General features: G+C 39.2%; 1 protein-coding gene across 2 annotated transcripts in view; it reads right to left on the bottom strand.

The window, feature by feature from the left end:
* Positions 1 to 26,994, bottom strand: part of SLC9A9 (solute carrier family 9 member A9) — a 591,811-nt gene that overhangs the window by 103,887 nt on the left and 460,930 nt on the right. The window contains exons 13-14 of one of the 2 annotated variants that reach the window (XM_025377025.1): positions 16,411 to 16,433; positions 15,522 to 15,541 (exon numbers count right to left, since the gene is read on the bottom strand). In XM_025377025.1, the coding sequence (XP_025232810.1) occupies positions 15,522 to 15,541; positions 16,411 to 16,433 (43 nt within the window). Of the gene's footprint in view, positions 1 to 15,521; positions 15,542 to 16,378; positions 16,434 to 26,994 lie in introns of both variants that reach the window. The other variant, XM_025377024.1, reaches the window with a different exon arrangement.

Here is a 26,994-nt window from a genome sequence, read left to right as displayed (position 1 = left end):
CAGGGTGTCTGGTTCAATTTCTGTCCTTCCCCATACCTTTCTCTAAGCATTTCTACCGGAGCAAAGGTGTCAGATTTGCAAAATCACTGTTGCACACAGCGTTTTTTCCATCATCCTCAAATTGTTTCTGAGCCACTGTTTCTCAACAGCATGTTGGGGTTCATCTGGCAAAGCAAAACTGCTCATGTTGAGCTAAACTAGTTATGAAAAGCTCAGGGCCAAGGGTGGGGACTTGCCTTTTTTCCCACCCTTTCCTTTAAGAATAAGGATACACAGATTTTTATCCATCAATAATCATAGGTGATTTTTGACAGCGGATAATATCTACTGATGACTAGAAAGTCATTTAAAAAGCTGATAAAAAGGAATGAGAGCAAATTTCCTTTTTTTTTTTTTTTTTTTAATGTAAGGGTGGGCAGTGTTGTGGTGAGCTATACTGGCAATCAGGGGCCGGGATTCTGGTAGCCAGTCTGCAGCGCTGCAGCTGAATGATGTTCCTAATAATGATGGGCCCAAGCTATTGAATGCCCATGAACTCCCAGGCAGAATGCTAGTTACATTATCCAGTCATTAAGTTTTTCAGTCATTATTTTTCAATTCTCACAATCCTCTATCAAGGTAAGTAGCATTGTACCTATTTTGCACATAGGGATTTTAGAGAGTCCCAGAGAAGGAAAGAAGTGAGTTCAAAGTCACACAACTAGAAGGTAACAATTGGAATTTTAGTCTAGGACTGCCGGACTCCAGAGAGAATGTTTTTCTGCAGGTTTCTAATTCAGCCTTTAATTCAAAAGTACGGACATTCTATTAATAGGCTACGTAACTTCATTGGGCTGCAGTTTCCTTGTCTGTAAAATGAATTGAGGAAATTGGACTGGCTGGTCTCTTAGGTCCTAATCATATGGAAAAGACTTTTTATTAATGGCAACAGTAATAGCTGTACTTCTTGAACACTTACCATATGCCAGACACCATTCTAAATACTTTTCATATATTAACACTTCAGAGTCTTATAATTATTTGATGACGTGTGGTCTATTATTATTCCTATTTTACAGATGAGGAAACTGATATAACTGGGATACATATAGGTTTCCAAAAATACTGAGGCCCTAAGCAGGCAAGATTTCTCTTATCTAGATGGGGCCCCAGGATACAAATAGAGAGCAAACTAGTGCAAAAGGGGAGGTCAGAACAGTGGAATGCTCCTCCTGCAGGCTGAGATATAGCAGGTATACATACCCTGAAACATAATGAAAATGCAGGGCTCCCCTCAGCTGGGTGAACTGCCAGTGGCTTTGAAAATGTCCCCATAGAAGCTTAACTTTAGTGTTAGGAATTTCTTTAGTCTTCTAGATACTGGTTTCAAGGGTTTCCCAAGGTCTTAGAAATCCTCTCTTTTTCTCCTTTTCCTCTCCTTTTTATTTCCCGAGGGGAATATATCAGAACTCATAAGCACTTCTGAAAGAGCTTATACTCTATTTTTGGCAAACCTTCCAGGGATATTTATGGTCAGCTGATGGGAGCAACACACGTTAGGTAGTATTTTGGAAAATTATTAACACATGCAATCTCTTTTTTAAAAACCTTCATTTTATGTGGGTGACTGGAGATGCTATTCATTTCAATACTTTATGAGGAATAAACTTGGATCTAATTAGAATAAAACACCTGTGAAATATGTTTTCCCAGGTGGGGAAAATACCACTGATGACCCAGCATTGACATTTATACCGATCCTAGATAAAATGTTCAGAATATGTCTTAAATATCTGTTGACCCAGTTCCGGATCCATTCGTTTATTTCTCTGAAGTTATTGATGACTTAATAACTTGGTTATGAAAGGCCATCAATAAATGAGTAGAAATAAACGAGTTAGTCTAGTGTGTGCTCTGCTTGTGCACTGGGGGTTGAAGATAAATGTGCTAAGGGAAGGCCGGCCTTTGAAATCACCCTGGAACAGGGAAGGTATCTGATGAGGCAGCACAGAGAGCCAGCCCACGGGAGGGTCCAGATGGGCAGCAGACAGCAGGTAGCATCAATCTATCTGGATTCTTCTGAAGTAGAGATCACCTCACACCTCAAGGACAATAGATGTGAGCAGTCATCACAAGTCAAATCTGGAACTTGATGGTATTTTTCTTATCGTTAGCAATATTTCTTCTCTTTTGAGGATCTTTATTCCAGAAGGGATGTGGTGTGCATGTTAGAACAAGCATAGGTTCCAGAAACTGAAGACCAAGATTTGAGTTTAGTTACAACATTTTAGTAATACTACTACTAATAACACCAACTCTGAGCCTCATGTTTCACAGCTGTAAATGGGAACTGGTGGGTCAAGCATGTGGAATCTCATCTTTTATTTAACTAGATACTCTAAGCAGCAGAATGTTTGATACACGGGGATTTTCTGGCTCTTTTATTAACCTCTTTTTTTTTCTGGGAAAATTTAAAAAATGACTGGGGTATTTGATATCTTTTTCTCCTTAAATAAGGCAATAGACCAGAGGTTGGGAAGTGACTGAGAATAGCAGGCAGTGGGTAGTTTTCTTTTAGGTGATCCCCTAATATTTAACACCCTCTAGAGAGGGAGCAACAGAAAAATTATGATGGTACTCTGTTTTGTGCTTATTTGAACCCCTGAGAGAAAACAAAGGTTCTGGCAAGAAATCTGTGAAAAACAGACAGCAAAGCAAGAAGGGATTGTTTATTGTAAACTTTGATGAAAAAGAACTAGACAAACGTAAATACGTTCCTCTGTCAATATTCAAATATGAGGACTTTGCTAAGTGAACTGGATGAATTCTGCTTTGGGATAATCATCTGGGATTGCTCCTCATTTCAGGGGGATTCAGTGGATTAAGTGAGAGAGGGAGGATTTTCCTTTCTATTTCTCAAGATTTCATATTCAATGTTAATGTCAGTGGAAGTTGCACCAAGTAATAACAAAGACAAATAATTACCATAACAAATCTGCAGAGCTCTTTATGGGCTCGAAAGCACTTTTTAGGGTAGTGCATGTGAATAGAATTTGTTACCAATACATTTGCCCTACTGTCTCCTTCCAAATTGGAGTATATTTGTGTAACAATTTCAAATGCATTACCTTGATTTTCTAATTACCAAGGAGAGGATCAGATTCCATGCCTCTAAAGAGAAAGAATTCTGGGTTCTGAAGAGGGAACATAGTATATAATCAAGAGGCAAATAGAAATTTTTTTTTCAAATTTACATTTTAAAGGGTGAATCATTAATTCTTAGCCTCTACATAGAAAGCACTTTATAAAAATATTCTCACCATCCTAATGCCCAGTTAAATTCATAAATGTTACCAGGAAGATACAGTCAGAAAATACATGCCTAGAGAGAAGAAAACTGAGACAACTAGCCACAGATGGATAAAACTGTTAAGATGACACAGGGATCTCACAGATTGACTACCAGATGGGCTTGGCTCATGCTTTAGCTACAAAGAAAGGGCTTGGTCCAGGTAACTTTTTCTGTATAGTAGATCCAAGTTAATCCAGAGGTAAATAAATTCTTTGGTTCAGGAAAATATTATATGATATTGTAGTGGTCTTAAAGTGTATATCAACACATTCTTTGATACTTTTTCCTTTAAAGTATGGAACTTACCTAGAGGTAGAAAGTAGAATTGTGGTTACCAGAGGCTGGGAAGGGTAGTTGGGAGGGGAGGATAGAAGAGGTTAATAGGTACAAAATTACAGCTACATAGGAAGAATAAGTTCTAGTGTTCTGCAGCACTGTGGGGTGAATATAGTTAACAATAAATTCATTGCATAATTTCCAATAGCTAGAAGAGAGGATTTTAAATGTTTCTAACACAAAGAAATGAGAAATGTTTGAGGTAATGGCTATGCTAATTATCTTGCTTGATCATTACACATTGTATACATGTGTCAAATTATCATTCTGTACCCTACAAGTATGTACAATTACAACATGCCAATTAAAAATTTTAAAATTAAAAAAAAAACCTCTTTGAAGGTTAAAAAAAAAGATGGGGCCTAATTGTTGGGTGTGGGTCATACTTAATGGCTCATTTTTAATAAATAGAATATAGCAGAAATGATGGTGTGTCATATCCAAGATTAGGTCATAAAAAGTCATTGTGGCTTTCTTTTTTGCTGTCTCTCTTGGACCACGTGCTCTGAGAAAAGTTGGCTGCCCTCTTGTGAGGACACTCAAGAAGCTCTGTGAAGAGATCCATGTGGAAAGGAATTAAGTATGCCTGCCAATGGCCAGTAAGGAACAGAGGCTTTCTGCCAACATGGGAGCAAATCCTCTAGGCTCAGTCCAGCCTTCAGATGGTTCTAACTTTAGCTGACATCTTGACTGTAATCTCATGAAAGACCTTGCATCAGAAACACTCAGTTAAGTTGCTTTCCAATTCCTGATCCATAGAAACTTTGAGATAATAAATGTGGGTTGTTTTAAGCCGCTATATTTTAGGATAATTTTTTATGCAGCAATAGAAAATACAATGATATACTGGAATAATAAATTCTAGATGTGAAAGGTATTGAAATACAATTTGGAAAGAAATAATATATTGAGGCCTACATTTGCATAGCTTTTTACAGTTTATGAAGTGCTTTCACAAAAGTAACATTTGTGGTATAGAAGACATATGTTCCCTCTTAAAAGTATATCAAAAACTATCCTGGGTCCAATATACCCATCTTACAGATTGAAGATTAAATACAAAGACAAAAAGTGATGGACCAACTTAGAGGAGGAAGTTCACCGCATCTCACTGTACCTGCTTCATCATATTCTTAACTAATACCTGACACATTTCATAATTCAGTTAGTGTGATAACTCTTATATATACATGTTCACAAGCACATGCATGTGTGCATACATACACACACATGCCCTAACAAACAATTTTCCCTGGAACAAGAAGATCCTGGTTCATGCTAATAACAAAACCCAGAGCCACTACTGCCATAGTAAAGATAAGAGTCTCGCATTTAGATTTGTGATTCCATTCTTTAGTATTTTGTATGTGTCTAAAAACAAAGCAAAACAATATGTCTTCCTACAAAAACCACTTCAACATCACTTTCACAATGGCTAGCCATGACAGAAAACTGGATCATAAACATATGATAGGATTCAGGTATAGGATAATTGGCAGCAAAGGACTGTGATCCTTGAAAGAAGGGAACAAATGAGGTGAGCCCTCTATTCTCCTTGACTTGCTGCCTGTAAGTCCTTCCCTTGAAGGTAAGGAGATAGAGTTCAAGCAGAGAACAGCAGTCTCACTGAGTTGAAGAACTGGAGATGGGAGTTAGGGTACCGCTTGAGTGGCTGTGTACAGAGAGGAGGAAACTGCACAGAGAGGACACCTAGAAGCCTGTGGAGATGTTTCCCATAGGTCCTTGGTTGAACACTGACCTGTACATGTACAGGTTGAGGTTCACAAAGGCTTGCAGGGAGAAACTCTTGTGAAACTGAGAAATAAATGGAGAGATTGAGATCACATGGTGCTAGGAAACACTGCAGTTTGGTCCAGCAAAAGCCAAAAGTCAGCTATTCTGTTGAGACCTCAGAAAAAAGCATGCTTTATGAGTAAACACAATGTTCTAGAATAATGACCATACCCTAAAACCGAGGATGAAATGAAAATGTATCAAGGAAGGCAAGCATAGAACTAAGGCTTACAAGATTTTAACGGATTGATTGAATAAAATTCAGCGACCTTTATAGAATACTCCACACTCCATTCAATGTTATATTCATAATGCCTAGCATGTCACAACAACTGCTAGACATGGGAGGAAGCAGGAAAGCATGACCTGCAGCCAGAAGAAACGTAACTTATAGAAACAGAACTTCAAATGGCTCAGGTGCTGGAATTAACAGGCAATGGCATTAAAATACTCTAAAAAATATACTAGGGAATTTAAAGACAAAGAGACAATGAAAACACAAGTGAAGATTTCGGAAGGATGTAAATGGTATTAAAAGAACAAAATAGAAATTCTAGAATCAGGCAAGAGAAGGAAATAAAGGGCATCCAAATGGGAAAACAAGAAGTCAAGCAGTTAACTGTTCACTGAGGATATGATTGTATACCTAGAAAACCCTAAAGACTCCTCCAAAAGACAACTGAATTTGATAAAGTAATTCAGTAAAGTCTCAGGTTACAAAATCAATGTACACAAATCAGTAGCACTGCTGTCTACCAACAGTGACCAAGATGAGAATCAAATCAAGAACTCAATCCCTTTTACAACAGCTTCAAAGAAAGATAAAATACCTAGGAATATACTTAACCAAGGAGGTGAAAGATCTCTATGAGTAGAACTACAAAGACACTGCTGAAAGAAATCATAGATCCAAACAAATAGAAACATATCACATAGTTATAGTTTAGAAGAATCAATATCATGCAAGTGACCATACCGCCTAAAGCAGTCTACAGATTCAATGCAGTTCCTATCAAAATAACTATCGTTTTTCACAGAACGAGAAAAAACAACTCTAAAATTCATATGGAACAAAAAGAGCCTGAAGAGTCAAAGCAATCCTAAGCAAAAAGAACAAATCTGGAGGCATCACATTACTGGACTTCCAATTATACTACTAAGGCTATAGTTACCAAAACAGCATGGTACTGGTAAAAGAGTAGATACATAGACCAATGGAATGGTTTAAATGGTGCTGGGAAAATTGGATAGCCACATGTAGAAGAATGAAAGTGAACCTCTCTTTCTCTCACCTTATTAAAAAAAAAAAAAACTGAAGATGGATTAAAGACATAAATCTAAGACCTGAAACCATAACAATTCTAGAAGATAACCTAGGAAAAACTCTTCTGGACATTGACCTAGGCAAAGAATTAATGACTAAGACCCCAAAAGCAAATGCAACTAAAACAAAAATAAATGGGACTTAATTAACCTAAAAAACTTCTGTGTAGCAAAATAAATTATCAATAGAGAAAACTACAGAATGGGATAAAATATTTGCAAACTATGCATCTGACAAGAAACTAGTATCCAGAATCTATAAGGATCTCAATCGGATCAAGAAGAATAATCCCATCAAAAGGTGGACAAATGACATGAATAGACATTTCTCAAAAGAAGAAATACAAATGGCAAAAAAAATATGAAAAAATGCTCAACATTACTATTTATCAGGGAAATGTACATTAAAGCCACAATGAGATACTACTGTACTCCTGCAAGAATGGCCATTATTAAAAAGTCAAAAAACGATAGTCGTTGGCATGAATGTGATGAAAAGGGAATGCTTATACACTACTGATGGGAATTTAAATTAGTGCAATCTCTATGGAAAACAGTATGGAGATTTCTTAAAGAACTAAAAGTAGATTTACCATTTGATCCAGCAATTCCACTACTGGGTATCTACCCGAAGGAAAATAAGTCCATATATCAAAAAGACACCTGCACGCGTACATTTATTGCAATACAATTTACAACTGTGAAGATGTGGCACCAACCTAAGTGCCCATTGGCCAATGAGTGGCTAAAGAAAATGTGGTATATATATACCATTGAACATTTCTCAGCCATAAAAAAGAATGAAATAATGTCTTTTGCAGCAACTTGGATGGAATGAGAGGCCGTTATTCTAAATGAAATAACTCAGGAATGGAAAACCAAATAACTTTTGTTCTTATTTATCAATGCAAGCTAAGCTATGGGTACGTAAAGGCATACAGAGTGACATAATGAAATTGAGAGACTTAGAAGAGGGAGGTTGAGAGGAGCTAAGGATTAAAAAACTCCACATTGGGTACCATGTATACCACTCCAGTGATGGGTGCACTAAAATCTCAGACTTCACCACTTTATAGTTCATCCATGTAACCAAAAACCGCTGTATCCCCAAAGCCACTGAAATAGTAAAAAGAGAAAGAAAAAAAAAGCCATTAAAAATTTCTAGAACCAAAAAGTACAATATTTGGAATTAAAAATTTACTGGATCAGCTTAAGGGCAGATTGGATACTAAGAAGAAAGTGTCAGTGAACTTGAAAAGAGATCAGTAAAAATTATGCAATTTGTAGAACACAGAGAAACAAGATTAAAATAGACTAATACCTAAGTGATATGAGAAAAAAATATTAAGTAGCCTAATATATATAATATTGGAGGGCTAGAAAGAGGGCAGTACGAACATGGAGAACAAAAATTTTTCAAAAAGCAATAGTTGAATATTTCCTAAATTTGATGAAAATATCAACCGAGAGTTCCAGGAAACTCAGTGAAAACAAATTAGGATAAATTTTTAAAAACCTAGGCATATAGGAATCAAACTTCTAAAAACTAGAGATAAAGATAAAAATCTTAAAAGCAACCAGGGAAAGACGGAGCATATTATGTTCCAGGAAATTTAAAAACAATTCAACTGACTTCTATCTGAAAAAATGGAGGCCAGAGGCCGGGCGTGGTGGCTCACGCCTGTAATCCCAGCACTTTGGGAGGCCGAGGTGGGCGGATCACGAGGTCAGGAGATTGAGACCATCCTGGCTAACATGGTGAAACCCCGTCTGTACTAAAAATACAAAAAATTAGCCAGGTGTGGTGGCGGGCGCCTATAGTCCCAGCTACTCGGGTACTGGGGAGGCTGAGGCAGGAGGATGGTGTGAACCCGGGAGGCGGAGTTTGCAGTGAGCCGAGATGGCGCCACTGCACTCCAGCTTGGGAGACAGCGAGACTTTGTCTCAAAACAAAACAAAACAAACAAACAAACAACAAACAAACAAAAACAAAAAAAGAGAAGGCCAGAACACAACACAATGTGATTTTTAAATCGTTGACTTTCAAAGAAGACAACCATCAAACCAGAATTCTATATCCAGTGAAAAGCATATGAAGCACTATTTAACAGATAAAGAAACAGGAAAATTCCTAATTATAATTGGAGGTTTTATTTTAAATGTTTAAATTATTTTTTAAAACCATTTTTTTGTGGGTACATAGTAGGTATATATATTTATGGGGCACATGAGATGTTTTGATACAGGCATGCAATGTGAAATAAGCACATTATGGAGAATGGGGTATCTATCCCCTCAAGCATTTATCCTTTGAATTGCATACAAACCAGTTACATTCTTTAAATTATTTTAAAATATACAATTAAGTTATTATTGACTAGAGTCACTTTATTTTGCTATCAAATAGTAGGTCTTATTCATCTTTTCTATTTTTTCTATTTTTTTGTACTCATTAACCATCCCCACCTTTCCCACTTCCCCAAACCCCTACCATTCTTCCTAGACACTTCTGACCATCCTTCTACTCTCTAGATCCATGAGTTCAATTGTTTGATTGGAGGTTTTATCAGTAACTGATAAAATAAGTAGACAAAAACAGGTTGACATAATTTGCACTTACTGAGCTATGCCAACTGGATTCTGCAGTTGTTTGGTATAGTATTGAAACAGTTGCAAGAATACACATTGAAGTACACACGGAATATTCCCCAAGATATATCAATTGGAATCAATAAAATAAGTATCAGTACATTTCGAAAGTCTGAAACTGTACAGATTACTATAAGGTCCAAACGGTTTACGTTGGCCCATGTGACCTAATATATGGCAGACTAATTGCATTAGAGGTGCCATTTTTTTCATCCCTGTATCCACAGCCTTTTCCATGTAAATCTGCAGTTCTTTTGACCAAATAGGAGTCATTTATTCATACATCTGTTTTTTAGGACGACCTTGTAATTTTTTCGGCTCAGCAGAATGTAGCAGCAGTGCCAACATATCACTTCTGATGCTCAGCCTCAAGAAATCTTGCCTGTTTTTGCTTACATTCTTGCCCTCTGTCATGGCCAGGAGAAAGACACACTCAGGGTAGCCCACTGGTCCCAGATGAGATGAGAATCATGTGGTACACAGCTGAGGCACTTAAGTCATCGCTATTAAAGTTATCCTAGATCAGCCGACAGCTCTCCAACTCCAGACATATGAGCAAGCCTAGCTAAGATCAGCAGTTATCTAGCAAATTGTAGCTGACCCTAGATATATGAACAAGTCCACTGTAGAAAAACTGAACCCCAAAGACTTGTGAGATAAGTATTTATTGTTCATGCCTCTGAGATTTTGTTTGTTATGCAGCATTATGTGGCAATAGATAACTGATCCTGTCTGTATCTCTGACTCATAGCTTATAATACTCTTGGTGGCTCACTGTAGCTATACTTGCACCTATGCTATTTCTCGAATAGGTAGGCATGTTCCTGCCTCAGGACCCTTGTCTTGTCTGGTATGTTCTTCCTTTAGACGTCTGCATGAATAAGAGCTAAAGACTCAACCCTTGATGGGAGGAAGTAACAAGCAGAGAATGATGCAGGTTGGCCCTCTCCTCCTGGGAGACAGTAGAGCCTGCTGCTCTGTGAGTGAAGGATGACACACTTTGCAGTAGGAAAAGACCTCCTAGACAATGGACCCATACTCACAGCTTACTGGGTTTGGGTGAAGGGAAGGATTCCAAGGATGAGGAATATACTCTAGCCTCTTGAAATGAGAATATGCTTGATACTCTCGATAGGGTTGGGAAATAAGGCTGACCAGGAGTTAATGGGGAAAGGATTACTCAAATGTTGACTGAAAGGCTATCTTACTGGGAAGAAAAAACACATTTATAGATTGGATGTGGTGCAATGGTGAGAATGAAACAGTTTTGGCCTTTAGTTCTGGTTCAGCCCATCACTGGTTTGTTGTCTTGGGAAAATTAATTCTTTGAACTCCAATTTCATCATTTGTAAAACGGGAGTGATATAGGTATCTTGATTGGTCAAGGCAAAGATTAAATGTGATTATGTATATATACACATATGTATATAATTGTTAATCACTTAATATATAAAAATGCTCATTAAAGTATAGCTACCACCTTCCACTTCTCCCTTGTTATCATTCCTACTTTCTAGAACACGTACTTGCAGGAACTACTGGTAAGATAAAAATACAGAATTTAGTCCTATGCAGTAAAAAGTTAGTAGGGAGAGGACATACTTTTGAATCTAAAATCCATAAGTAAGTATAACCAAAATAAATTTAATGTTGGCCAAGGGAAAACCCAAGATATTTTCTCTGAAATGTTTATTTTTCTCAAAATACCATTAGTTACAATGACATTGGAACGACATGACATTACAAAAACTCTCACCTGGGTCACATCAAATTTTGAGACTAGTATTCTATTTCTGAAATATCTGTGGAAGTGCAGTGTGAAATTTACATTCTATGAGACTAACTCCAACAGTATAGGAGCAATAAACGAAAAAAGTATGGAAAATGTTGACAATTGTTAAATTTAGGGGATGGGTCTGTTGAGATTATTATCTTATCTTTCTGTTTATTAGGAACATTTGAAAACATTCACAAAGAAAAATTTTATTTAATGACCATGATGACCCCACTATCTACTAAATTAATCTCTTCCCTTCTTGAACCTACTTATATTTCCAAGTCTTGCAACTCTGGATGACTGTGAATAAGAACTATCAATTGTGCAGAAGAACAAATACTTCTATTATTCACCTATGGCCTCTTCCAGGCTTCAAAGGTATTCCAGGTTATGGTTTTCTGGGAGTTAGCAAACAAGTCTTCATTCGCTTTACACCTTTCATATTTTTACAGATACTTTGTTGTATCCCTTCTTCATTCTAGTCTTTCTGATGGAAAAATCCTAATCCTTTTAATCCCCGTTGCTCTGACAGCAGGTCCCTCTGTCAGTTATTGAAGTTGCCCTTCTTCAGACCTTTCTCAGCTCTGCTCACTTTCATGTGCTGCAGTGACCAGAACTGATCCACCCAGGTTACACACAAGAATAAAGGACAACCAAAACCAGTATTTCAATGAAGGGACTTTCAGAAACAAAAGAAATTTGGAAGGTAACATCGAGAAACCATAAAGAAACAAGCATAGTGTTAGAAAAGGAAATTGTATGTAAAAAGATGAAAATTATCCTCATCATAACAGCTGGCAGGGTGGAATGGGGAGACATTTTTTTTTAATGGGCTAATTCTATTACTTTCAAGCTCCAAACCAAACCATCAAGGGAGTCTATCACTTTAGAAAAAAACTCAAACCTAACACCATGGGCAATGGACTGGCCCCTGCCCCTGTCTGTTTTTCCCACTTTTTCTCCATCCGCTCCCACCCTGCTTACTCAGCTCCAGCCATGCTGGCCTTCCTGCTGCTTTTGTGCACACCATAACCCATTGTGACTCCAGTGCCTCCATACTTGCTGTAGCCTCTGCCAGACCACCTCTCCTCAACCCCTTCTCACATGGATTGTTTCTTCCACACATCATTTGGCCTCTGATCAAATGCCACTTCCACCCTGACCAAGTAGCCTCCTCCCCTGTTCTCTATCCTCTGACCTGCTTTACTGTGATCATGCTTTGAAAGCACAGAATGTAGTTTACCTTTCTCTGATCAGTGTCCCCCATTACAGTATATACTCTGGGAGGAACACAAGTTTGAATTGGTAACTCCTGAATCCTCACATCTAGGTTAGTGCCATAGGAGTGGGTACCAAGAATTACTTGTATGAGTAAATGAATGAATATATGCATGCATCCCAGTTAAGTGGAAACTCTGGAACCAAACTGTCCGGGTTCAAATTCCACCTCTCCCTTCTGTGTGTTCTTGGGCAAGTTTTGTCTCTGTGTACAATTTCCTTATTTGTAAAATGCAGATAATTATAGTACCCACTCAGGGTTATCTTGGAAATTAAGTGAGCAAACGCGTATTAGGTGCTTAGAGCAGTGTTAAGAATAATAGCTAGTGCCCAAAGAATATGGGAATGAGTACGATCAAATGGCAAAAGGGAAAAAGAGAAGCAATACTGGCAGCCTTCCTTGAGTAGCAGGAGTTTTCTATTGAAAGACTGAAGGCAAGTATGGTGCTCCAGTGACAATCATCTACTCTGAAAAGGTGTGCTTTCAAGTACAAGGAGTCAATTACAAGGGAAACTTCCTGTTGTGTGGGAGGCTACCTGAGGGTTTTGTTTTTCACGTTTAAGAGGCATGAAATTCACAACTGCAATATCTTCCAGTTCTCAGATTAGCACGTTTGCATGAAGTATACATCCAGAGTGTAATATCTGCATATGGAACATGCTTTCTAAAGCTTTTGTGCCTGGTGCAAATAATCGTGTAACACCATTCACATTCTAAACATATTGTATGGCAAAAAGGAAAGTTGTGACATTAGTAGTTAGCCACAGCTACAAGTTCACATTCCCAAAAGTTATTTTACTTTCCACAACAGAGAACAAAGGAAAAATTTAAAAACATATTAATATATATAATTTTAAATATATATAATTATATAGTTTATTCTTGATTTTGAGAGTGTATAATCAGTAACAACTATAACTACCTGCAAAATTTTTAGCTTTTGGTAAGTAAGAAGGGTCTTTTGTTTATATATTAAGCCTGCCCATTACAAGGATTAACCTATTTGTTAATGCAAACCCAGTTTAATAAATGCAAATCATGGGGAAACATACAGTCCTCCTAAGAATTGGGGTTACATTATATAATCCAGCAGAGCAAGAGATGTTGATAATAAGACAGGTGTTGCCAGGCAAAATGAGAGCAGAGAGGTTCTTGACAGTTTGGAAAGTACCAAAAAATGGTCCAGGTTCAGTGGCAGCTGTGAGGACACTATAGCTTGTTACCTCCCATCAGAGCCCACTGTTTCCTGTACTTGATACTGAAGATAAGAATTATCCCAATATGTGGAGAAAACCTCTTTCTGAAATGTAACTTCTTTGGTAATCAAACATTATCATGAATAAGAACACTTATAGGATACTTCTTAAAAATAAAATAATTTGTAGGTAGCAGCAGTTCAGGAAGAGCCATGCCAATGATAATGCTACTTAACATTTAGATAGTGCTTTATGTGTCCTCTACAGGAGGCCCCAAGTGAGAGATTTCTTTAAAAACATAGTGATGTTTTGTATCACTTGAGGAGAGGGTATGATTTTTCCTTCTAATGATATGAATTTAATAAATTACCAATTATTATTTCTTTATTTCCCCTTTGGCCATCAGAAAGCTTACTTATGGTTTGACTACAGCAAGTATATAAGTCCTTATGATCTGCTTATTCATGATTCTTTTTACCCCTCTAGTTTTGACTATCTGCTCTTATTAATATTTTTTACTGATTTTTAAAATTCTATAAAAATATTTTACTATTATTACATGTGGTGGTTTAAGCTGTCTCCAATCATTCATAAAATGAGATGGGTTTAGCTTAATTAAGTTGGGTCATTTTCATAAACCCAGTTTTCCTTATCATAAATAACAGCCTGGAGAGGTAGATGTTACCATTTACATTTTATAGAGAGGGAAACTGAGACCCAAAGGCGTAAACACCTTGCCCAAGACCCCAAATATCACAGGGTTTTCACTGTTCTATGTTATGCCATCCTATTTCTCTAATAAAAAAGTGACTTTTATTGCTACAATATCTTCAGGTAAGAGTTGTTACTGATTTAATAATGAACTTTGTTTTAAAGTGTCACATGAATGAGATAAAATAAAATACATTTAAATCATAAAAGAAAGCATTTAGGCTAGTAGGAAATTTTTACCGATAATGGTATATATGATTGTAGAATATTAGGCATTTAGAAGATAGAGAATTTTATTTGATGAATTTTATAATTGGGTCTTTTCTTCTTTTAAAGAAAAAGGTATGCAAGAAGGACAAAATTTAGATAAAAGTTTTGCTTGAAGGTAGGAGAATGAATTATTTGACTGATACAAGATGAAAATGCTTTTTAAAAATCAGCCACCACCAGACATTACTGACTATTCATTATAGCCCACCAGTGTAAGGAGATGGGCTTTGATCTCCTTTCTAAGGTCACCAGGCTGGCTCTAATCCCAGTGCTTTGGGCACCCTGCTGTGCTCCATCCTGCAGTTAGGTGTGTTTCCTGGACAATGGAGTCTGTGGAAACTGCCTGGCCTTGGAACACATGTGACAAAAAACCTCAAAGTACATGAGAGCCAGGATCATCACCAACTTAATTTCCCAGCCTTTTCCGCAGAGCACAGGCTCTTTTCTTTGTCTCATCTGTGTGTGCCAGGAAAGCAGTGTCTTGCCGAGGAAAACTCACCAATTGTGCCTCATTGATAGCATTATTGGAAAAATAAGCATGAAATAAAAGAGAGAGGGAGTCCCTTAGAATACAAATATGCTCATAACACAATTCATTAAGTAATATCACTTATTTATGATATTCTCCTATTACATCTATGTCTGTCTACTTCTAATTTCAGCAAAAAGGTGTAAAATTTCCCTGTATTTGCTTATTTGTATCAAGTACCGAGTTTAAAATGGCTAGTGCAAAACCGACAATGATAGATTCTACTTTGACGTTTGGTTCAAATTCAGTTTGGAGAATGCATTTCCCCTACTTGAGGTGATATGGTTTGGCTATGTTCCCACCCAAACCTCATCTTGAATTATAACTCCCACAATTCCCATGTGCTGTGGGAGGAACCTGGTGGGAGGTAGTTGAATTATGGGGACGGGGCTTTCCCATGCTGTTCTTGTGAGAGTGAATGGGTCTCATTAGATCTGATGGTTTTAAAAACAGTTTCCCTGCACAAGCTCTCTCTTTGACTGCCGCCATCCACGTAAGATGTGACTTGCTTCCCCTTGCCTTCTGCCCTGATTGTGAGGCCTCCCCAGCCATGTGGAACTGTAAGTCCATTAAACCATTTTCCTGTATAATTTACCCAGTCTTGGGTATGTCTTCATCAGCATTGTGAGAACGAACTAATATATCAGGGAAGAGCTCATTGTTCTAAAACAATTACCCCAAAGGATTTTCAGGTCTCTGTAGATAATTGTTGTTCAATTAAGTCAGGAATGGATCACCTAGACAGTTTCTTGGGCCTCAGACTGGATAAATGAGAAGCCGTCCAGGAGAAATAAGTCAATTTGTTGTTTGTGCAACATGCACTGGACATACTTTGTGTAAATTTCACTGAGTCGGCTAGCTAGCAAGTTGCTGGGTAGGGATTTTAACTATGGAGTGCCTCATTCTAAGAGCCATCATGGTATTGCTTGTACTTTGTAAAGTTTCCAGGCTTCGTGCTGCCATAGAGAGGCTTGCAAGTACATGCTAGTTCTAAGCATTCATATGCTAGAAGTTATCAACACCCTGAATTCCCTTGTATTTTATTGTAATCTCATTTGTTTTATCAGCAGAGGAAGCTCCGTTTAGAAATAGCTCCTTGGTCACGTGCTGGACAAACATGGAACAGCCTATGGAACAGAACAATCATATCTCTATATTCTGTGTATTGGTTTCTTTGACTTGCCTGGTGCTGTGAGGAGGGATCCTCCTTCAAATTTTCATCCAGGTCCACGCCAACTCTGTTAAAGAAAACCGAAAACTGGTCAATCCCCTGCTGCAGAAGGAATGAGACAGTCTTGCGTATCAGATGACCTAACCCAAACACAATGTGTATCTGAGAAAAGATTTGGCAGAAAACTATCCTACCTCTTCTTGAATCAAAAGAACCTCAGATTTATACCAAAATAAGAACTTGAACAGCTGGGCCTCAGGATGCTGGAGAAGTTAAGCATCAACAGCAGCTCTTCACTATTGTCTTTCCTGGCAAGGTAAGCATCCCTGAAACCCAGGATAGCAGCCATCAGGAAAAAGACCTCCATAGCCCCAAAAACACACATTCTAGAGAGAAGGTGGCCTGGTACCTCGGCAACCACCCATTGACCAAAATGTCCTGGGAATGTGTGTGTCCAGCCTGGAGCAGTGTTTCCTGAGGCAGAGTAAACAGAACGTTTTTCTAGAGACTTCCCCATAGGGAGGATTCAGACTGTGGAGTCTGAGGCGTATACAGTTTGGGGGCTCTCTCTTTAAGGAAAATAATACAAAAATATAAATACAAAATTGGGAGTGAAAGTGACTCTTCAGAAGGATAAGTCACAAAAAAATTACTATGTTTTTAAAGCTGGCAACTGCAATAGACCTCTCAAAGCCCAGGACAAACACAAAACATTTTAATTAATTAAGTGTCTGACACACTGCTAAAATAACTTTCTTCTGGAATTTTTGCCTCCTAACTTTGCTCCTCTCTTTATATGATAATGATTTTGTATTAGAGAATAAAAAGATAAGGCAGTCTTTCCTCTAGCAAGACTGATAAAAATTGTTGATAGTTGGAAGGCATTAAGGCATGATTTCTTACACACAGACATGCTTGCTATGTGCCTCACTGCTACAGGGTAAGGTCCCGCAAATGCAAGATTTCTGATAAATTTTATTTTATGCAATTCCCATAAGCAATGCACAGTGTACTTATCAGTGTACATGCTTTGTCATTGAATATATTCCTGAATTTCCATTTTGATGAGGCATCAATGAAAACTGCATTTTATATATCTCATGATTAGAAGAATTTTCAACAGAGTCTCCAGCCTGGCTCAATGCATCTCAAACCTTGTTTTTCCTTCACTACCCACAGACTTCTGATGCCAGGCACCATAGGACACGTTTATATTTAATTCAGACTTGTGCATTATTCCTGTAAGCCATTCCTACTCTGGGGTGGACAGCAGTGGCTTAGCCATGCACAGAAGTGACTGCAGCCCACACGAATGTATCCCATTCAATCTAAACTAAATTCACTCTTAATTCAGTTTCCCCTTAGTTGGATCCCCCAAATGCCCACAGCTATTCCAATACCATCTGATCAGAGGAGAAGTATGAGGAAAAGGAAGCTGTAGTGGAAAGAAACAGCAGTTGAACCCAACTGTGTTGAAACTATGTATTTTTTTGCAAATCTTACAAAAATATGAGACCATGGGAACACAGTACTGGGGATCTTCCCAGGGCCTTGGAGGGCCAGACCAAGTGAGGGGCCCTGAAACTCAAACTTCCTCTGTTTCCAGGGAGCGTCCTTCTGCCTGCTTCAGCTGGAGTGGGGCAGGGTGGGAGGGCTGGGGAGAGGTCTGGCCCAAGCTCCACCAGAGTCCTTCCTGTGAATCCACATTTGCTAGACATTTAGGGACTTTTCTTCAACTCTTGTTCATCATAAACACCTCTGTAATCATCTTCCAGGCCTGCTGTTGGGGTGGGGGAAGCAAAGCCACGTGAGAAGCCTCCAGTTAAGCAAATGTGTAACTCTTTATAAGGAGAACAGTAACGGTAAAGTCCCACCTGTTTAAAATACTTCTGATTCTTCACAGGTAAGTGTCTTGTGGACGTGAATAGCCCCATCTCTCTAACCAAGGGGGGCAAATTCATAGCTATTTATTCTGTGCTGAAGTTTTTGCCTTAGGGCACTGGGAAGAGCCTCTGGAGGGGAGTAACCTTGATTCTTGGAGTAGGAAAACTAGCAATTTGATCTATGTCATCTGAGAAGGAACAAGAAAGGAAAGGGGAGGAGAGAGGGAAAGGATGTCAGGGAGGAGAAAGGAGAGGGGAAGGAGGGAGGAGAAAGGAGAGGGGAAGGGACCAAGGGACGAAGGGACGAGGGGAGAACAGCAGTGTAGAGAGGGGTGGGGATGGCCTGCGTCTGACAGTGGAACCCAGGTGTGGAGGCTCCCAGCCCACTTCTCTTATGGGGCTAGGCCACTCTCACAGCTGCGTGGTGGATCAGAGCCCTCCGGCAGGTGCTGGCTGCTCCCTAGAGGCTTCATTGCTGGATAAGCCCAGATCTCACGGATGAAGCTGCTGGGCACCCAGGTTGGCAGTGAACTGAAATGAGGGTCATGGGGCTCCCACCACTGTATCTGCTTAGGGCCTTTTCCTAGGTCTCTGTCTAGAAACCTGGAGAGGACAAAAATAGAATTTTACAAGAAGCCCAACATTTAACGTTTGAGGCAGTCCTGAGGCCTTTCACTAAAGTGAAAGCTTTTCTTCACAGCAGCAATCACAGAAGACATTCCTGCACAGCTAGATGGGGCGGAGGAAGTGGATGAAATTCTTTCAGTTGATGGGGACTCAGTGGAAGGCATCTCAGAGGCCTGATTGGGAAGAAGCCTGTACCTCCTCCCACATCTCATCTCAGGGCAGGTCCAGAGCAGGACAAATGCCACAAGTGGCTTGAGGAAAGTCAACCTCCATGAAAGGTGCTTCCCTCCTGGGGAAGCCAGGGTGAACATGGTCCTCACCTGCACAGGGCATACAGTTTGGGAGGTTCAATGAGGATAATATAAAAAATGCACCACAGCTTAAGTGCCATGAAGGAAACAATGCCTTCTTTCACTTGTGATATTAGGTACTTTTGATGAAAATCTGCCTAATATATGTTTCTTGGCTACCTGTCTCCTTAAATAGGGTGTAAGGGGGATATTCTAATCTTAACTGGGGACTCAATATTGCAACTGGTCCCATAAAGTCTAACACTTGCTGCATTACAATGATTTCCAAGAGGTGTATGAACCTTTTTATGACCACAATAAATGGTCCCTGGCTACTGTCTTTTTTTTTTTTTTTTTTTTTTTTTAATTCTCGTATCTGCCAGTTAGATTGCCTTTATTTTTCCTGGCTGTGACAATATGTCAACATATTGTCCCTATGACCCCCACCCCTTTTAATTTATTGTAGGACTAACCCTGACAAATTTATTTTTATTTTATCTATCTATCTATCTATCTATCTATCTATCTATCTATCTATCTAAATTCAAATATTATAGGAGGACTTACAATTACACACAATTGTTCTTATAATACCCTTGCACACCCTCAGACCAACTTCCATTGCCTTGGAGGGCAATTTTCTGCCTTTTCTCGATTGTGATATATAAGCTGACATAGACATGCATGGCACCTTCACACAGCATCCCGGGGGTATGCAAACATGCCAACTACATCTATATCTCTTACTCTCCTCTTCAAGAAAGCAAGTCAGAATATGAAACTGACGTTATTTTAGGGTTAACCATGTATCCACTCACTTTCAAAAACTTTTTACAGCCCTTTTTAATGCATGAACATCCACTTTTGTGCACAAAAGATCATTTATACATAATGAGTTTTTGAGAGATTATTAGAAAGAAGGCATAATATCGTCCCAGTTTGTGGTGTTACATGTATATAGCAGCCCCCTAGGTGAGATCACAGTATGAAGTCCAACCTCCTTAGGTGACATCCAAGGGTCTTTCGCACCTCTCCCTCAATGTTAAGCTAGCTACCCTTTCTGCTCATCTGATCTGGACAGTGTCCTGGGTTCGGTAACTGGACTCGTCCTTGTTTCTGAGCCCTGGTACCAAATACAGTCCCTGAGCTCTGGCCAAACGATAATCTGCCAGTTTCTCTCCCATGGACTGGACCCCCTCCCTCCAAACTCCAGGCTGGTATTTTGGGCCATGCTGGCTACCACTGAACTTGTGAGATACCCTGCCTGAACTCCAAGCACTGTCCTCCCTTCTGTCTGATCACCATCCTGGCCCATCCACCACGATGCCCTTCCTAGGTCTCAGATCTCCTATCACTAGAAGTTACTGAGACTTGGAGTGAAGTAGCTGTACTCCTCCAACTCTACTCTCTGCTCCCAAACAGAATTCCTTCTGGGCACCAGAGATCACCTTGTTTTGTCTGTGGCAACCCTGGCTCACCCTTTGCTCACCTGTCTGGTTATACCCAACCATGCAGGGCAAGCTCTACAGTATACATTGGCCCTAGTTGGAATCTGGCCTTCATGATTACCCTGTAGTTGTTGAAGGGTCAGTGAAACCCAGCTGTCAAGAGGGTGGTTTGTAGCCAGACTGCCTGGGTTGAGAAATGTGGCTCTGCTTCTCACTTGCTTTGTGACCTGTGTCACTCACTCTGTCTCCATCTTGGTTTCTTCACTAGTACAATGGGGATAATTAGAGAACCCATTTCACAGGGTTGTGGTGAGGACTAAATGAGAAAATTTAGGACCTGTTATATAGTAAGCTTTTAAGAATGTTAGCAGCTATTATTGATATTATTATTTTTCAGTAATTATCAGTGGGGCCAGAGCTCAGTTACTTATTACTTTCAGAGATAAGCCCTCCTAGTACTTGTTTCTGCACTGGGCAATCTTTGAATATATAGCAACAACCACATGTGAGCCACAGGGAGCAGCCAGTGTATAGCAAGGATTTCTGGTCTCATAGCAAAACATTGTTTCTGTTTAAAGAGGGCCAAGCTTCCTAGGTTTTGATTTTTTAAAAAAATTTATTTCTTTTGTTTTTGAGACACAGTCTCGTTCTGTCACCCAGGCTGGAGTACAGTGGTATGTTCTTGGTTCACTGCAACCTCCACCTCCTGGGTTCAAGTGATTCTTTTGCCTTAGCCTCCCGAGTAGTTGAGATTACAGGCGTGTGCCACTATATCCAGATAATTTTTGAATTTTCAGTAGAGATAGGGTTTTGCCATGTTGCCCAGGCTAGTCTCGAACAGCTGGGCTCAAGTGATCCATCCACCTTGGCTTCCCAAAGTGTTGGGATTACAGGTGTGAGCCATTCTGCCTCGCCTGGTTTTGAATTATTTATAATTTATTGGTAGACTAGTTAGGGTAACAAGGCCACAAAGAAGGAAAAGATGGTGTCTGAGGAGCAAGGAGAAAGAAGAAAGAGGGAGGAGCTGAGCAGAAAGCAAGCAAACAAAAGGAAGGTGAAAAGGAAAGAAAGAAAAAGAAATACATTATTATAAAGAATAGGTGACTGCGGTGGATAAATAATTGTAAAGGTGCACGCAGCCTTAGAAAAGGTGAGCCGAGGGTGGAGGGATAAATAACCACACAGCCCAAGAAAATATAGAGGAAAAAATATAGAAAAAATATAGGGAAATAAAGAACCAGTAAAGAATTAGAAAGCAACTAAAAAGGCTGGTTAAAATTTTATATGATGTTTTGCATTCCTGATGTACCTTTTAATTTTAAGCAAGTTGAGTGCTGCCTCTATGGTATTCAAATGGAAATGAAGGCAAGCTTCGCACATATTCCCAGCTGTGCCCTCATACATCTCACTCCGGGTTCCTCATTTACAACGAGCATCAAGCTCCATTTTCAGAGCAAAACACATCTCTTGTGCACCATAATGCACCCTCCCTTCCTATTGTGCTTCCATTCTTTGGTGAGTTTTATTAGACATATTGAAATCTCGGGATGCTCTTATACCCAACCATAGTTTAAAAAAAAATGCCCCAAAGTTGGGTTTTTCTTAGAGGGAAACCAAGGTAACTAACAAAAGGCTCACTTTTCCCATTAAAGCCAACAAATTCCACTCTGATTCTTATCACTTAGCACCTCTGAAAGGCACTGAAATACTACTAGGGCTTAGTTTCATCCTGTGAATTCCAGTAGTCTTAGGTGCAGTTTTGATTCTTTTGAGCCCCCTGCTGACAGGGCCTGGGTGGTGGGGAAGATACATTATTTCCTCTAAGACCTGTTTTTGATGGCAAAGTCTAAAAAATGACATTTTCAGTAAGGGAAGAGTGGCTGGATATTGAGCACATAAATTCAGCTTGAAATGGAGGCGTCTGAAAGATACCCACTGAGGTTTGGGGACTATTGTGTAGCCATGAGAATATCACTTGGGGGCCAACATCTGTGACTGTACCCTGTATTATTTGACTAAATAATCCCGGAGCTTGTGTAAGACCAACATTAATACAGTTAATAATTCAAATATTTTAATTTCAATTTGGGAAACAAGAAAATGAACTAAAGTAAGCGGAAAAACTCACTTTGGTTCATTTTGTAATTTAAGTGTGGCACAGTAGTTAAGAATTTGGACCCTGGAATCAGGTTGCATGGATTCAAATTTCACCTCCATTATTTACTACTTGCATAACTTTGAGACAAATTACTTAACCTTTGCAAATCTCAGTTTTCCCAACTATAAGTGGGGATAAGCATGTATCTATTTCATGAGCTATTATAAGGATGAAATGAGTTAATAAAATATATAAAATATTGGCTGCCATCTAGGAAGCACTCATGAAATATTAGTTGATGCTCTCCTTGTTAGTTCTGTTATTATTAGAGAAATGGATGTACCCTAAATTGAGTCATAAATACAATATAGGTTAAAGACAAGAGTGGCTTTTCCATAAATGACAGACGCTAGGATATAAAGGTCAATGATAGGATTCCTGCCATCAGTGACCCAAGATCTAATGGGAAAAACAGATTGGAAGCAAAGAACTACAGTATGGCGTGATAAGCATTGTACATTAATTATTTGAACACACCAACAAAGAGCCCAATCAAGATGAGCTATGGAGCGTTTAGGTAAGTTTCACAGAGGAGATGGACACTGAAAAGTGAGAATGAGTTTAATGGTAAGAGAGAAGTTTAGGGGAGGGGACTCCAGGCACAGCGTGGGCAAAGGCATAGGGGAACAAAGTAGGTTGGAACATCATAAATAACTCTGTATGGCTAGACTGCGAGGGTCATAAACATGGAGGTGAACAGAGTTGCTTTGGATGACACCAGAAAGTAACATAAGGCCAAATTATGAAGAATCTTGAGTGCTATGCTTAGGAAAGCATTTTTTGTTTCTCTGTAGGCAGTACGGGGTGAAATAATTGCATTTATGTTTTAGAAAGATCACTGGAAGTATACATTGTGATATTAAGAAACTGGTGGTTGTCTTCAGGTTGGGATAGAAAAGAAAAAAAAAAAAGAAACTAGAGGCATGGAGGTCATTTAGTAGTCTATTGCAATGGTCCAACCAAGAGTTCATTAGGGTCTAACTAAGTTAGCAGTGGTGGAAAAGAAGAGATAGATTTCAGAGATATATACATGAAGAGGTGGTGAGGGCCATTGCACATGACAGGCTCACTGTGGGAAGAAGAGGAGGAAAGTATTGAGGTGTTTCTGAGTTTCTACTCCAGACACTTGAATGGTTCGTCCTACCATTAGCCGTATTAAAGAAGGAGAAGCATGTGCATGGGAATTTCCCCCAAGGGACATCCTATTAGAAAGATAAAACTGAAACTCAGGGTCAGTAAGATCGGATCTGAGCACTTCTATTGTGAGTGAAGCAGAGTCAGCTCTCTACATTGTTATCAACTCAAGAAAAATAGCAACCCCCTCAGAGTTTTGTCTAGTTGCTTGTCTGAAGTGGAGATTCTGACCAAAAGGTAAAGTCTAAGAATAAGGAAGGGATAATGAGTTCTTCAAGGTCAAGATAAATGGAGTGGGAATATTCATAGAAGCTGGAGAAGGGTGTGGCATGTCAAGTATTTAAAGACACTTTGGACATCTTATTTAAGAAGGGTTAGAGGGAGAAGAAGGAAGAAAGGGGGGTTCTATAATTTGGGGACATGAAGTATGTGATATGATTGTGAGCCCCCCCATAGGAGATGAAGATGCAGAGCTGGGATGCTGCTGAGAGCAGTGGTGCCCCTCTGGGTTTCCACCACTGCATGGACACACTGTCATTGCCTGGTACTCATATGCTTTGCTAGGTCCATTTTTCTACCCCTGGGACTTGTCTACCAAATTGAAAACAGCTGGGTCAAGGATTCATGCACCATTCCTGTCCTGGTATTCCAAGGTTGCCCATATGCCATTTACTTTTCTCTTAGAGATTATGGAGATGGAGTGGATTTCATGAAACTATCGGGTTGACTAGACTAAAGAAGGGTCAGGTCTCTCTTTAACTCTTTGCTGACACAGTTGACTGAAAATACTAGGTAACAGCTAAGAAGAGGCACAGAGCATGAACATTAGGAGTTAGACATTCTGACTGGCTGTTCCCATCACTTCCTTGTGTGACTTTAGGCAGGAAACTGTACCTCGGTTTCCTTTTCCACAAAATGGAGATAGGAATGGTAAGTATGTCATAGGCTGTTGTGGGAGAATACACGTAAGGGGCTTGGCACAGGATCTGGCCCCTAGAAAATACTTAGAAGCAGTAGCTGTTGTTCTTGTTGTGGTAGTGGTATTAATAGATGTTGTTGTCTTTGCTACTTAGGCCTCCTGAATAAAAGATTTAACTGTCAAGATTTCCAGCAAAACAGTTATGTTTTACCTTTCCTCACCTGTGATTTTCCTTGTGATTTCTGATTCCGGTGGAGGCTTATTGATGATGGAGGTTTTGGAGTGTAAAGACTAAGAGTGGGGATGTTCTGGGTGCAGAGATAAAAATGTGTGGCCAGTGTTTACATGTGTCTGACAATTTAGATATACATTTTGGAGTGTATAAGTGTGCTGAAAACATTATGTTCTTTGAAAAATAAACATGAATAAGCAAGTACATGTCACAGACACAAATGCAGATCTACATCCTGTGCTTTATGTTTGGCACAACTTCCCTTGAGTTTGGAGTACTTAGTTCTGCCAAGATGTAAGCTAATTTCAGGCTACAGATAAGAGTCCATTAGAAACTAGATTGAAAATGAATACACAGACTGATTTCTTTTGACCTAAGCTGCAAGCATACTGACACCCTTTGGTAGGAAGACAGATGTAATAGCTTATCAAGGCATCTGGCCTTTCTTCCCTAAGGCTTCACTCTGGGTGGCCTGCCTGGGCAATTAGGGATTTATCAGAGTCAAATGCACATCCCCAGAAAAGCCATCCTTTCAAGTGGATTTGCTTTTTAAAATTCTAGTGTTACTGGGTGGGGAGTCTTCACAATGTCAGACTGAACAAGTTATATGGGAAAAAAGAGGGGCATTTTATTACTGAATATGAAGTAGTTGTAGCAGCTTTATATGTTGGTATGAAACCATAAATGGTTGAAAAACAAATCCCAGGCTGTCAGGGGTCTGAGCAAGAAGTGGAAACCTAAAACCTGAAAATCACTGTGGTTATTTCACAGTTAAATAAACAGAATGATCTAATGCCAGAAGTGGATCTCCTTCCCTCACTTTCACTGTCAAGTGAAACGCCAAGCTATGAGGAACTCCAGGCAGAACTGTGGCCTAATCCCAGCTTGCCATTAAAGACCATGCTTGGCGTGCATCGGGGTCAGCAGTGAGATCTCAGGGTGAGTCTCCACGTTGTTGCTCTTTGATGTGCTCAGGCTTCAGTGGGAAACCTGGAAGGGAAGGAGCCTTAATGGGAATGTGTTCTCTTGATGCAAGGAGCATATTCTCCCCATGAACATCATCTACAAAATCACAAGTATATTTTGACAATAAGGGGGGAATGCATGGAATATATATATAATATATTTAAAGAACCGTAAAACTCCTCTATGCAATAATCCAAAATAACATTTAACCCAGCCAAAGCAAATATTTTTGTGGAGTGATATCTTGGAAAGAATCCTTAGAAGGGAACAACAAAGCTTTGCAAAATTGATGGATATGTACCTACAACACAACTCATTCAAAACATAAAATTCTAATGGTTGATGCTGAACTGCCCCCCGCTCCCACTCCCTTACCACCAGATCAGCTTTGCATATTAATAGGGAAAGATGGTTTATAAGATGTTTTGAGAAAGCTTCCTCCCAAATCAGGACTTTCGCTAACTGCCAATGCCTAGACTTCCTTAGCACAGGATAAAACTCTTCATTCCTCATTGAAGATTAGGCCTTACAAGGCAAGGACTTGGGAGAGGTAATATTTGAGCTTGTATTCACACCAGATACAAGTGAATCAGACTTATTCCTGAGAGCAGAAAGAGATGAGAACAAAAGCCTAAGGTCAACAGAGGTATCTCCACCATGAAGCATGGAAGGAAGGCAGCGGGTGAAAAGGGAGCTGGAGACACATTATTATAGTAACAGCTAATATGTAGAATCTACACTAGGTAATATTCATGTATTATATAAAACATATGGAGTTTGGGAAGAGGATTTGAAGTTATTACAACACCATGTATTTTAGTTATTAAAAGCAAAAAAAGAAAAATTTATAACCCACTTCTTTAGATTAACTATTAAAAAGCACTTGCAATTGGTTTCTTTAATAATTTTGCACCAGTAAATTTGTTGCTTCAGGCTATCCATCACCAACATCCTGGAGACGGTACAGAATT

Source organism: Theropithecus gelada, chromosome 2 (assembly GCF_003255815.1).
Source record: "Theropithecus gelada isolate Dixy chromosome 2, Tgel_1.0, whole genome shotgun sequence".
NCBI lineage: Eukaryota > Metazoa > Chordata > Mammalia > Primates > Cercopithecidae > Theropithecus > Theropithecus gelada.
This window is presented reverse-complemented; position numbering and strand designations above follow the sequence as displayed.